This window comes from Malaclemys terrapin, chromosome 4, assembly GCF_027887155.1.
Source record: "Malaclemys terrapin pileata isolate rMalTer1 chromosome 4, rMalTer1.hap1, whole genome shotgun sequence".
NCBI classification, from domain to species: domain Eukaryota; kingdom Metazoa; phylum Chordata; order Testudines; family Emydidae; genus Malaclemys; species Malaclemys terrapin.
The window spans coordinates 43,886,186-43,900,011 of record NC_071508.1 but is presented as its reverse complement, the minus strand read 5'-3'; the positions used below and the strand labels follow the sequence as shown (position 1 = coordinate 43,900,011).

At 43.2% G+C, this 13,826-nt stretch overlaps 1 protein-coding gene across 2 annotated transcripts in view; it reads right to left on the bottom strand.

Moving 5' to 3' along the window:
* LOC128835736 (mucin-5AC-like) overlaps positions 1–13,826 on the bottom strand; it is a 56,314-nt gene that overhangs the window by 14,367 nt on the left and 28,121 nt on the right. For both annotated transcript variants that reach the window (XM_054025349.1, XM_054025350.1), the window contains exons 31-33: positions 2,185–12,702; positions 1,763–1,989; positions 126–300 (exon numbers count right to left, since the gene is read on the bottom strand). In XM_054025349.1, coding sequence (XP_053881324.1) covers positions 126–300; positions 1,763–1,989; positions 2,185–12,702 — 10,920 coding nt within the window. The remainder of the gene's footprint in view (positions 1–125; positions 301–1,762; positions 1,990–2,184; positions 12,703–13,826) is intronic.

Genomic DNA, 13,826 nt, shown 5'->3' with positions numbered 1-13,826 from the left:
AAGTTAAGCCAGTAACACAACCGTCTAGATAGCCCTGGAACCATGAAAAACAAATCCCCATATATTCTATTTACGTGTTTTGTGTATTTTCAGTGATGTTCTTCCTTAATTTAGTTGTCACTTACATTCACATTCATAGTGGTAACAGCAGCCATCCTCACTGAAGACCTCTACTGGTGGGTATCCGTTGGCGCAGGTAATTTTCTTTACAGGTGGGCATTTCACTTTCTGTATAACAACTTTGTTATTTCCCTCGCAAGTTGCAGTGGTACAGTTGGATATCTTCCATGTTTCACCCATCTGTTTAAAAAAAAAAAGGAATTGGGTATCACAAGAGTTTACAATTAGGTTTGAGCTTTATACAGATTTTTAGTTCCAAAATGTTATGATGCTCACAGTGTTTGGGGGGTTATGTTTCTTATGATATATTTCTTCTCTCTAATGTTTGACATCCATGTTTTGGAAATTTTGGTGACAGTTATTGTGCAGTACATTTTACACTACAAATAGATGAGCAGTAGTGGCACCGTTTTTGCTGAAACCTTCTAAAACAATTCAACCCAAAGCAGCTAATCAAGGAAAATGTTGAAACTTATAAAAACTGAAAACAGACAGTTTTGGAAAGGGTTATGCAGCCTTGTCTACAGGCATTTGTTCTGCTCTGCCTTATGATAATATCCCTACTACTTTTGTGTCTATGGCAAAAGAAAACCTTAAGATTAAACCCTGGCAGTATGGTGCTCTGTGGCAATGTACCATCTGGTGTTCCAAAGCATAATCAGGTTTCTTGCACCTGCAGTACCAGGGGAATTCTGAGGAGGGCAGGGGAAGCTCTGTGGCAAGGGGAGTGGAGTTCGTGATCCTACACATTTCCTCACAGAATCCTTGTAGATGACACCAGTGCACCGGTGCATGCACAGAACTTCCATTATTTTTCATATGTGAGAAAAGATTCTGTTGAGGCTCAGCCAGTGTAAACTGAAATGAGCAACAAAGCCTGGAGATCTCCACTGCTTTATACATCAGAAACAGAGTTGTCAGTCAGTAGAGGAGCAACCCATGTTAGCATGAGAGATCTCTCCCCAATGATGCTGAAAGGGGGGGGGGGGTGACATCCTCCCCGAAACTCCCACCTATACCAAGGCTGCAGAGGTAATTTTTGAAGGTGTGTTTTAACCCAGAGGAATCATATTGCCCCTTTGCCTTTGCAACGTGTATGATACTACAGCCCAAAGGCCATCATGAGAAAGAGTGAGAGCTTGGGTTATGCAAAGGGATGTTGGTCAAGGCACAAGGGAGATTACCACACTGTAAGCATCTCTGTGGGTTACAATGTAGGGTAGGCCCAAAGACACAGAGTTTTCCACACTATCTTGAGCATACTCAAGATATCTCAGTCCAGTGTAGAGCTGTCGTACCCAGGAGTAAGAGGCATTCCCATCTCTTACTCCAGTGTACAGAAGGGGCAAGATTGACCATTACAGAATGGAGAGAAGAAATAGCTATCCACTTCATTTGCAATAAAAATAATTTGGAAGATTAATTCTCTTTGGAATTTGCAGATACCAGGTTGCACAAATTAACCTGTAATATTCAGACTAACATACAAGAGTTTTATACCAATTTTGCACATTGTCTACCACAAGAATTGTTTAAAAAAATATGTGGTCTTTCAGTTTTAAATAATTTATAATGTTCTTTCCTGTGAGTCCCATTATTATTAAAGGTATTTTCAAGGCTGTACAAGATAAGAGATCGATACCTTTCTGGGAGGTTTAGCATCAGGACACTCAATTTTAGTGGTTGAACTAACTGTTGTAGTGGGAGTCGTAGTTGGTATAGATGTTGAAGTTGTAGGTGTAGTTGTTGTTGCTGTTGCTGGAGTTGTTGATTTACATGGTCCCTTAAATCGCTCCACTGAACATGTTTTACTACAAATGGCATAAAAATTACATCCATCCTTGTCTATTTTGTTGTAAATCATTTCACCTATAAAAAACAACCATTAGAATACACAAAATACAAAGAGAAAACATAAAAAAATCATTGAAAAATCTGCAATAGTTCAATTTGACTATGTAAAATTTTAATATAATTACAATCTGTACTTTAATTAAAATACCCACTCAAAAATGATGTAAAAATCTGTTTTAAATATATTCTAATAAATTGTTAAAGACTTACCAGATGCATAAACAGCGTCCTCAATTTGGCAAAAGCAGTGAGTAGTTGTCATGGTTACTTCTGTTGTTCCAGTTTGTGTACTTGAGATAGTTGGAGTGGTTACTCGTGTGGGCATTGTTGGCAAAATTGAGGTTGTAACAGGACAATTTACGTTTTCGTCACAGCAAAAAACACGTATCTGATAGTTGAAACACATTTTAAATTTCCCGATTTGATCCTCATTTTTGCACACCAGCCCAAAATTGGCATCGCACTGCACAACTTGACCGATCTGGTCGATGCTTATGTCTGGGTAGTTTTCTGCCCTACACTGAATATTTTCAGGCTTTCTGCAGATTATCTCTCCTGCAGCCCTTATGTTGTTATAGGTTTCAATGTCTCCTTCTTTAGGTCCAGAAGAGGGGAAATCAACATCAAACCATTTGGACCACGTGCACGTTGGTTGACACTTTGTAGTTGAGGAAGTGGTTGTTCCTGTAGTTGTGGGTATTGGTGATGTTGTGGGGATTTCTGTGGTAGGTAGAGTGGTGGTACCTGTTGTGCTTCTGCTTCCGGTGGTTACTGTAGTGGTGGTTTCTACAATTGTGGTAGTTGGAGATGCTGTGGAGGTCGGCGATGTTGTGATGACTCCCGTGGGAGGCAGAGTGGTGGTACCCGTTGTGCTTGTGCTTGTGCTTGGTCTGTTAGTGGTAGTGATTGGAGTTGTTTCAGAGGTAGTGGTTTCTGGTGTTTGTGTGACTGTTGGTTTAGTAGAAGTGGTGACTCTGGTGGTCGTTTCTGTGACTGTAGTTGTTGGTGTACGTGTAGTTGTGGGCATGATACTTGTGGTCGCGGTTGGGCAGTTAGGGTTCTCTTCACAGCAAAAAACACGTATCTGATAGTTGAAACACATTTTAAATTTCCCGATTTGATCCTCATTTTTGCACACCAGCCCAAAATTGGCATCGCACTGCACAACTTGACCGATCTGGTCGATGCTTATGTCTGGGTAGTTTTCTGCCCTACACTGAATATTTTCAGGCTTTCTGCAGATTATCTCTCCTGCAGCCCTTATGTTGTTATAGGTTTCAATGTCTCCTTCTTTAGGTCCAGAAGAGGGGAAATCAACATCAAACCATTTGGACCACGTGCACGTTGGTTGACACTTTGTAGTTGAGGAAGTGGTTGTTCCTGTAGTTGTGGGTATTGGCGATGTTGTGGGGATTTCTGTGGTAGGTAGAGTGGTGGTACCTGTTGTGCTTCTGCTTCCGGTGGTTACTGTAGTGGTGGTTTCTACAATTGTGGTAGTTGGAGATGCTGTGGAGGTCGGCGATGTTGTGATGACTCCCGTGGGAGGCAGAGTGGTGGTACCCGTTGTGCTTGTGCTTGTGCTTGGTCTGTTAGTGGTAGTGATTGGAGTTGTTTCAGAGGTAGTGGTTTCTGGTGTTTGTGTGACTGTTGGTTTAGTAGAAGTGGTGACTCTGGTGGTCGTTTCTGTGACTGTAGTTGTTGGTGTACGTGTAGTTGTGGGCATGATACTTGTGGTCGCGGTTGGGCAGTTAGGGTTCTCTTCACAGCAAAAAACACGTATCTGATAGTTGAAACACATTTTAAATTTCCCGATTTGATCCTCATTTTTGCACACCAGCCCAAAATTGGCATCGCACTGCACAACTTGACCGATCTGGTCGATGCTTATGTCTGGGTAGTTTTCTGCCCTACACTGAATATTTTCAGGCTTTCTGCAGATTATCTCTCCTGCAGCCCTTATGTTGTTATAGGTTTCAATGTCTCCTTCTTTAGGTCCAGAAGAGGGGAAATCAACATCAAACCATTTGGACCACGTGCACGTTGGTTGACACTTTGTAGTTGAGGAAGTGGTTGTTCCTGTAGTTGTGGGTATTGGCGATGTTGTGGGGATTTCTGTGGTAGGTAGAGTGGTGGTACCTGTTGTGCTTCTGCTTCCGGTGGTTACTGTAGTGGTGGTTTCTACAATTGTGGTAGTTGGAGATGCTGTGGAGGTCGGCGATGTTGTGATGACTCCCGTGGGAGGCAGAGTGGTGGTACCCGTTGTGCTTGTGCTTGTGCTTGGTCTGTTAGTGGTAGTGATTGGAGTTGTTTCAGAGGTAGTGGTTTCTGGTGTTTGTGTGACTGTTGGTTTAGTAGAAGTGGTGACTCTGGTGGTCGTTTCTGTGACTGTAGTTGTTGGTGTACGTGTAGTTGTGGGCATGATACTTGTGGTCGCGGTTGGGCAGTTAGGGTTCTCTTCACAGCAAAAAACACGTATCTGATAGTTGAAACACATTTTAAATTTCCCGATTTGATCCTCATTTTTGCACACCAGCCCAAAATTGGCATCGCACTGCACAACTTGACCGATCTGGTCGATGCTTATGTCTGGGTAGTTTTCTGCCCTACACTGAATATTTTCAGGCTTTCTGCAGATTATCTCTCCTGCAGCCCTTATGTTGTTATAGGTTTCAATGTCTCCTTCTTTAGGTCCAGAAGAGGGGAAATCAACATCAAACCATTTGGACCACGTGCACGTTGGTTGACACTTTGTAGTTGAGGAAGTGGTTGTTCCTGTAGTTGTGGGTATTGGCGATGTTGTGGGGATTTCTGTGGTAGGTAGTGTGGTGGTACCTGTTGTGCTTCTGCTTCCGGTGGTTACTGTAGTGGTGGTTTCTACAATTGTGGTAGTTGGAGATGCTGTGGAGGTCGGCGATGTTGTGATGACTCCCGTGGGAGGCAGAGTGGTGGTACCCGTTGTGCTTGTGCTTGTGCTTGGTCTGTTAGTGGTAGTGATTGGAGTTGTTTCAGAGGTAGTGGTTTCTGGTGTTTGTGTGACTGTTGGTTTAGTAGAAGTGGTGACTCTGGTGGTCGTTTCTGTGACTGTAGTTGTTGGTGTACGTGTAGTTGTGGGCATGATACTTGTGGTCGCGGTTGGGCAGTTAGGGTTCTCTTCACAGCAAAAAACACGTATCTGATAGTTGAAACACATTTTAAATTTCCCGATTTGATCCTCATTTTTGCACACCAGCCCAAAATTGGCATCGCACTGCACAACTTGACCGATCTGGTCGATGCTTATGTCTGGGTAGTTTTCTGCCCTACACTGAATATTTTCAGGCTTTCTGCAGATTATCTCTCCTGCAGCCCTTATGTTGTTATAGGTTTCAATGTCTCCTTCTTTAGGTCCAGAAGAGGGGAAATCAACATCAAACCATTTGGACCACGTGCACGTTGGTTGACACTTTGTAGTTGAGGAAGTGGTTGTTCCTGTAGTTGTGGGTATTGGTGATGTTGTGGGGATTTCTGTGGTAGGTAGAGTGGTGGTACCTGTTGTGCTTCTGCTTCCGGTGGTTACTGTAGTGGTGGTTTCTACAATTGTGGTAGTTGGAGATGCTGTGGAGGTCGGCGATGTTGTGATGACTCCCGTGGGAGGCAGAGTGGTGGTACCCGTTGTGCTTGTGCTTGTGCTTGGTCTGTTAGTGGTAGTGATTGGAGTTGTTTCAGAGGTAGTGGTTTCTGGTGTTTGTGTGACTGTTGGTTTAGTAGAAGTGGTGACTCTGGTGGTCGTTTCTGTGACTGTAGTTGTTGGTGTACGTGTAGTTGTGGGCATGATACTTGTGGTCGCGGTTGGGCAGTTAGGGTTCTCTTCACAGCAAAAAACACGTATCTGATAGTTGAAACACATTTTAAATTTCCCGATTTGATCCTCATTTTTGCACACCAGCCCAAAATTGGCATCGCACTGCACAACTTGACCGATCTGGTCGATGCTTATGTCTGGGTAGTTTTCTGCCCTACACTGAATATTTTCAGGCTTTCTGCAGATTATCTCTCCTGCAGCCCTTATGTTGTTATAGGTTTCAATGTCTCCTTCTTTAGGTCCAGAAGAGGGGAAATCAACATCAAACCATTTGGACCACGTGCACGTTGGTTGACACTTTGTAGTTGAGGAAGTGGTTGTTCCTGTAGTTGTGGGTATTGGTGATGTTGTGGGGATTTCTGTGGTAGGTAGAGTGGTGGTACCTGTTGTGCTTCTGCTTCCGGTGGTTACTGTAGTGGTGGTTTCTACAATTGTGGTAGTTGGAGATGCTGTGGAGGTCGGCGATGTTGTGATGACTCCCGTGGGAGGCAGAGTGGTGGTACCCGTTGTGCTTGTGCTTGTGCTTGGTCTGTTAGTGGTAGTGATTGGAGTTGTTTCAGAGGTAGTGGTTTCTGGTGTTTGTGTGACTGTTGGTTTAGTAGAAGTGGTGACTCTGGTGGTCGTTTCTGTGACTGTAGTTGTTGGTGTACGTGTAGTTGTGGGCATGATACTTGTGGTCGCGGTTGGGCAGTTAGGGTTCTCTTCACAGCAAAAAACACGTATCTGATAGTTGAAACACATTTTAAATTTCCCGATTTGATCCTCATTTTTGCACACCAGCCCAAAATTGGCATCGCACTGCACAACTTGACCGATCTGGTCGATGCTTATGTCTGGGTAGTTTTCTGCCCTACACTGAATATTTTCAGGCTTTCTGCAGATTATCTCTCCTGCAGCCCTTATGTTGTTATAGGTTTCAATGTCTCCTTCTTTAGGTCCAGAAGAGGGGAAATCAACATCAAACCATTTGGACCACGTGCACGTTGGTTGACACTTTGTAGTTGAGGAAGTGGTTGTTCCTGTAGTTGTGGGTATTGGCGATGTTGTGGGGATTTCTGTGGTAGGTAGAGTGGTGGTACCTGTTGTGCTTCTGCTTCCGGTGGTTCCTCCGGTGGTGGTTTCTACAATTGTGGTAGTTGGAGATGCTGTGGAGATCGGCGATGTTGTGATGACTCCCGTGGGAGGCAGAGTGGTGGTACCCGTTGTGCTTGTGCTTGTGCTTGGTCTGTTAGTGGTAGTGATTGGAGTTGTTTCAGAGGTAGTGGTTTCTGGTGTTTGTGTGACTGTTGGTTTAGTAGAAGTGGTGACTCTGGTGGTCGTTTCTGTGACTGTAGTTGTTGGTGTACGTGTAGTTGTGGGCATGATACTTGTGGTCGCGGTTGGGCAGTTAGGGTTCTCTTCACAGCAAAAAACACGTATCTGATAGTTGAAACACATTTTAAATTTCCCGATTTGATCCTCATTTTTGCACACCAGCCCAAAATTGGCATCGCACTGCACAACTTGACCGATCTGGTCGATGCTTATGTCTGGGTAGTTTTCTGCCCTACACTGAATATTTTCAGGCTTTCTGCAGATTATCTCTCCTGCAGCCCTTATGTTGTTATAGGTTTCAATGTCTCCTTCTTTAGGTCCAGAAGAGGGGAAATCAACATCAAACCATTTGGACCACGTGCACGTTGGTTGACACTTTGTAGTTGAGGAAGTGGTTGTTCCTGTAGTTGTGGGTATTGGCGATGTTGTGGGGATTTCTGTGGTAGGTAGAGTGGTGGTACCTGTTGTGCTTCTGCTTCCGGTGGTTACTGTAGTGGTGGTTTCTACAATTGTGGTAGTTGGAGATGCTGTGGAGATCGGCGATGTTGTGATGACTCCCGTGGGAGGCAGAGTGGTGGTACCCGTTGTGCTTGTGCTTGTGCTTGGTCTGTTAGTGGTAGTGATTGGAGTTGTTTCAGAGGTAGTGGTTTCTGGTGTTTGTGTGACTGTTGGTTTAGTAGAAGTGGTGACTCTGGTGGTCGTTTCTGTGACTGTAGTTGTTGGTGTACGTGTAGTTGTGGGCATGATACTTGTGGTCGCGGTTGGGCAGTTAGGGTTCTCTTCACAGCAAAAAACACGTATCTGATAGTTGAAACACATTTTAAATTTCCCGATTTGATCCTCATTTTTGCACACCAGCCCAAAATTGGCATCGCACTGCACAACTTGACCGATCTGGTCGATGCTTATGTCTGGGTAGTTTTCTGCCCTACACTGAATATTTTCAGGCTTTCTGCAGATTATCTCTCCTGCAGCCCTTATGTTGTTATAGGTTTCAATGTCTCCTTCTTTAGGTCCAGAAGAGGGGAAATCAACATCAAACCATTTGGACCACGTGCACGTTGGTTGACACTTTGTAGTTGAGGAAGTGGTTGTTCCTGTAGTTGTGGGTATTGGCGATGTTGTGGGGATTTCTGTGGTAGGTGGAGTGGTGGTACCTGTTGTGCTTCTGCTTCCGGTGGTTACTGTAGTGGTGGTTTCTACAATTGTGGTAGTTGGAGATGCTGTGGAGATCGGCGATGTTGTGATGACTCCCGTGGGAGGCAGAGTGGTGGTACCCGTTGTGCTTGTGCTTGTGCTTGGTCTGTTAGTGGTAGTGATTGGAGTTGTTTCAGAGGTAGTGGTTTCTGGTGTTTGTGTGACTGTTGGTTTAGTAGAAGTGGTGACTCTGGTGGTCGTTTCTGTGACTGTAGTTGTTGGTGTACGTGTAGTTGTGGGCATGATACTTGTGGTCGCGGTTGGGCAGTTAGGGTTCTCTTCACAGCAAAAAACACGTATCTGATAGTTGAAACACATTTTAAATTTCCCGATTTGATCCTCATTTTTGCACACCAGCCCAAAATTGGCATCGCACTGCACAACTTGACCGATCTGGTCGATGCTTATGTCTGGGTAGTTTTCTGCCCTACACTGAATATTTTCAGGCTTTCTGCAGATTATCTCTCCTGCAGCCCTTATGTTGTTATAGGTTTCAATGTCTCCTTCTTTAGGTCCAGAAGAGGGGAAATCAACATCAAACCATTTGGACCACGTGCACGTTGGTTGACACTTTGTAGTTGAGGAAGTGGTTGTTCCTGTAGTTGTGGGTATTGGCGATGTTGTGGGGATTTCTGTGGTAGGTGGAGTGGTGGTACCTGTTGTGCTTCTGCTTCCGGTGGTTACTGTAGTGGTGGTTTCTACAATTGTGGTAGTTGGAGATGCTGTGGAGATCGGCGATGTTGTGATGACTCCCGTGGGAGGCAGAGTGGTGGTACCCGTTGTGCTTGTGCTTGTGCTTGGTCTGTTAGTGGTAGTGATTGGAGTTGTTTCAGAGGTAGTGGTTTCTGGTGTTTGTGTGACTGTTGGTTTAGTAGAAGTGGTGACTCTGGTGGTCATTTCTGTGACTGTAGTTGTTGGTGTACGTGTAGTTGTGGGCATGATACTTGTGGTCGCGGTTGGGCAGTTAGGGTTCTCTTCACAGCAAAAAACACGTATCTGATAGTTGAAACACATTTTAAATTTCCCGATTTGATCCTCATTTTTGCACACCAGCCCAAAATTGGCATCGCACTGCACAACTTGACCGATCTGGTCGATGCTTATGTCTGGGTAGTTTTCTGCCCTACACTGAATATTTTCAGGCTTTCTGCAGATTATCTCTCCTGCAGCCCTTATGTTGTTATAGGTTTCAATGTCTCCTTCTTTAGGTCCAGAAGAGGGGAAATCAACATCAAACCATTTGGACCATGTGCACGTTGGTTGACACTTTGTAGTTGAGGAAGTGGTTGTTCCTGTAGTTGTGGGTATTGGCGATGTTGTGGGGATTGCTGTGGTAGGTAGAGTGGTGGTACCTGTTGTGGTTCCGCTTCGGGTAATTTCACTAGTTTTGGTTTCTACAGATGTGGTAGTTGGCAGTGCTGTGGAGATCGTCAATGTTGTAGTGACTGGAGTTCTTTCTGGTGTTGTTTTACTCACCAGTGTGGTTTCTTTAGTTGTACTGTGCATTTCTTGAGTCGTTTTTTGATGTACAGGTGCTGTTTGAGCTGTTTTAGTTGTCTTTATTTGGGTAATAATTTTTTTTGTGGTTGCTGTTGTCCTTGTTGTTACTGTCGTTGCAGTGGCTGGGGTGGTTGTTACTGTCGTTGTAGTGGCTAGGGTTGTTGTTGTTACTATTGGGGTAGTTGGTGGGGTGGTTGTTTCTATTGTAGTGGCTGGTGTGGTTGTTAGTGTCATTGTAGTGGCTGTGGTCGTTGGTTCTATTGGGATAGTGGTTGAGGTGGTTGTTTCTATTGGGGTAGTGGCTGGGGTCGTTGTTCCTATTGGGGTAATGTTTGGGGTGGTTGTTAATATTGTTGTAGTGGCTGGGGTGATTGTTACAATTGGAGTAGTGCCTGGGGTGGTTGTTACTATTTGGGTAGTGGTTGGGATGGTTGTTACTGTCGTTGTAGTGGCTGGGGTGATTGTTACTATTGGGGTAGTGGCTGGGGTGGTTGTTCCTATTGGGGTAATGGTTGGGGTGGTTGTTAGTATTGTTGTGGTGGTTGTTAATATTGTTGTAGTGGCTGGGGTGGTTGTTACAGTTGGGGTAGTGCCTGGGGTGGTTGTTACTATTTGGGTAGTGGTTGGGATGGTTGTTACTGTCGTTGTAGTGGCTGGGGTGGTTGTTACTATTGGGGTAATGGTTGGGGTGGTTGTTGGTATTGGTGGGGTGGATTTTACTGTCGTTGTAGTGGCTAGGGTGGTAGTTGGGCATGATACAATGACATTTCTGCAACATTCAATTTTGATCTGGTAATTATAGCAGATTGGTGGGAGTTGATCCTTGTTATAACATATCAGCCCTTCTGTTTTGCTGCATATTACATTTTGCTCCAGCTCATTTAATGGTGTGTTAGGGAATCTTTCTGCTCTGCATTCCACAGCCTTTGGAGCTTTGCATACATTGTATCCTTTGGCTCTTATATTCTTAAATGTATCGAAATCTCCACCATTGATAGCAGACCTTGGGTAACTTACATCATACCATTGTGACCATTCACATAGTTCTTTAAAACAATCATGAGTTGTTGGAGGAACAGTTGTCACAGGTGTTGTAGTTTCTGAGATTGTGGTTACTGCTGGAGTAGTTGTTACTATTATTGATGATGTAGGTTTTGTTGTTGAAATAGGTGTAGTAGTTGCAGCCGTGGTTGTTGGTGTAGTGATTGTACTTATTATTGTGGTAAATTCTGTGGTTTGAGTAGTGGTTGGTGAAGTAGTTGTAGTTGTAAAAGTGTCCGGAATTGGTGTTGAGGTTATTGGAGTAGTGGTTGGTATTGTAGTAGTAGTTTGAGGAGTTGTCATGGTTGTAGTACCTGTGGTTGTTGTAGTTTGTGTGGTTGTGGCAGTGAAAGGTGTAGTTGTGACTGTTGTAGTTTCTGTGCTGGTGATGGATGAATGTGTAGTTCCTATTGATGTAGTTTCTGTAGTAGTAGGAGTCAGTGTGGAAGTTTCTGTTGAAACAATGGGTGTGCCTGGAGTAGTTGTAGTTTCTGTGGTTGTGGTAGTGAAAGGTGTAGTTGTGACTGTTGTAGTTTCTATGCTGGTGGTGGATGAATGTGTAGTTCCAACTGTTGATGTAGTTTCTGTAGTTGTAGGAGTCAGTGTGGAAGTTTCTGTTGAAACAATGGGTGTGCCTAGAGTAGTTGTAGTTTCTGTGCTTGTGGTAGTGAAAGGTGTAGTTGTGATTGTTGTAGTTTCTATAGGGGTGGTTGTTAAAGGAGTAGTTGTTTTAATTTCTTTGGTTGTGGTTTCTGTTGTTGTGGTGGTTGAAGGTGTAGTTCTTATGGTTGAAGTTGTAGTTTCTGTAGTTATAGGAGTGTGGGTGGAAGGTTTTGTTGAAACAATAGTTGTGCCTGCAGTTGTTGTAGTTTCTGTAGTAGTGGATGTGGATGGGCAGTGACTAAAATCATCACAGCAGAATACTTTTATTTGATAGTTATAACACATTTGGAGCACTCCTTCCTGATCTTCATTCCTGCAGACAAGTCCAAAGGATACATTGCACTGGACAATTTGGCCAATGTTATCAATTGATTTTTCTGGGAATTTCTCGGCTCGACATTCTATATTTTCAGGTTTGCTGCAGATCACTTTTCCTGCTGCTCTAATATCATCATATGTTTCAGAATCTCCTTTATTGTCCAGACTGGGAAAATGGACATCATGCCATTCAGACCATTTGCATTTTGGTTTACAAGGTGTTATGGATGTGATTTCTCCTGTAGTATATACAGTTTCTGTTGAAGGGCTGGCAGTTGTTTCAGGGATTGTTGTTGATGGAGCTGTGGTTGTAAGAGTTGAAGTTGACACACTCGTTGTTTCTGTGACTGGAGACGTTGAAGGAGTTTTGGAGGTCATGGTACTTGTTGAAAGAGTAGTTGTTTTAGATTCTGTGGTTGTAGGTAGTGCTGTAGTTGTTGAAGATATACCGGTTACAGTAGTTTCTGGAGTGGTTGTTTTTGTGATGGGTGTTGTAGTCTCCGCAGGCGTTGTGGTAGCAGGAGTTGTATATTCACATGGTACAAAGCTACAGCATAAGATTTTTATCTGGAAGTTGTCGCAGATCATTTGATGCTGATCCTTATTATAACATATTAGTCCCCTTGTTGTACTACATTCTCCTTTTTGCTCTAGTTCATTTAATGGTATGTTAGGGAACTTCTCAGATCTGCATTCAACAGCCTTTGGAGCTTTGCAGACTTTATAACCTTTGGCTCTTAAATGATCAAATGTGTCAAAATCTCCATCGTTGATCCCAGACCCTGGATAGCTCACATCATACCATTGTGACCACTGGCATACTTCACGAACACAGACTGATGTAGTTGGTGTCACTGTGGTTAAAAAACAAAAAGAGTGAAAATTTAGTACTAAGAAATTCAAGCAAATATTCTCCTTTCTATTATACCAAATAGACTGAGCGTGATGTCAGCTATCAGCTGTAGGAAGAGGGGCTTGTCTGGACACCTGCCAAAGGGCATGAGCTAGTATACTGAGCTGAAAAATATATCAATTTATTAGGCTAGTTAAATTATAATGAATATCCATTCAAATAATGAAAATAATCGCAACATCTGAATTTGTTGGTATGCCTGGATTTATCACTTCCAAGGGCATGGCCATTATTTCTTGTGATGTGCTAGAATAAAGAGTAATTACCACATTTCAAAAATAGTTGCCTAAGTTACACATGCATAATTTGCACACTTGGGAAAAAACATCTTTGCATAAAATTTTCCATTTTGTGCAGCATGTTTGCATCTACTCATGAACATTAAGGCCCTGATCCAAAACGCACTGAAGCTATGGAAAGACATAGTTGAATTCAATGTGCTTTGGAGTAGGCCGCATATGCACCTAATTTATTTGTTATATAAATTTACTGCTCATGAACATGTCACATTGCCTGCACTCCTCTCTATTTGTTCATAGAATAATTACTGCAGGGTTGAATCAGGGGTATAAGTTTCCTTATGCGCCCTAATGTGCTTCAAGTCTGTTTGTAAGGGACCATCTCTTGGGTGGAGAGAGTAGTTCATGCTCCTTGCTGATTCAATGCAGGCCTCTCTGAAACTTCTGAAAAGTTGCCAGTTAATGCCAACTATGCTGGCAGTTTCTGTGATATAGCACTAAGAACTATACTAAAATGACTAACTAATCTCACGTGTGCTATCAAACAGCCATCAGATGGTCATGACTTTCAGGCATTACCAATCTGGGACAAATTGAACCAGAGATCTAGAGGTGAAATGCATAGTATCTCAGTATTGCAGTCTGAGCAATCCATTTACTAACTGCATTTTCAAAATACTATGATACTGACTGGGATTTTAGGAGAAATTAGTCATTCTGCAATTTAATAAATGAATAATAGGGAATGATTCTATGACTGTGCAGATTACTAGCTGTGGACATTTTCTATATAGCAATTTAAAAAGAATGGTATAGAATCAGTTAC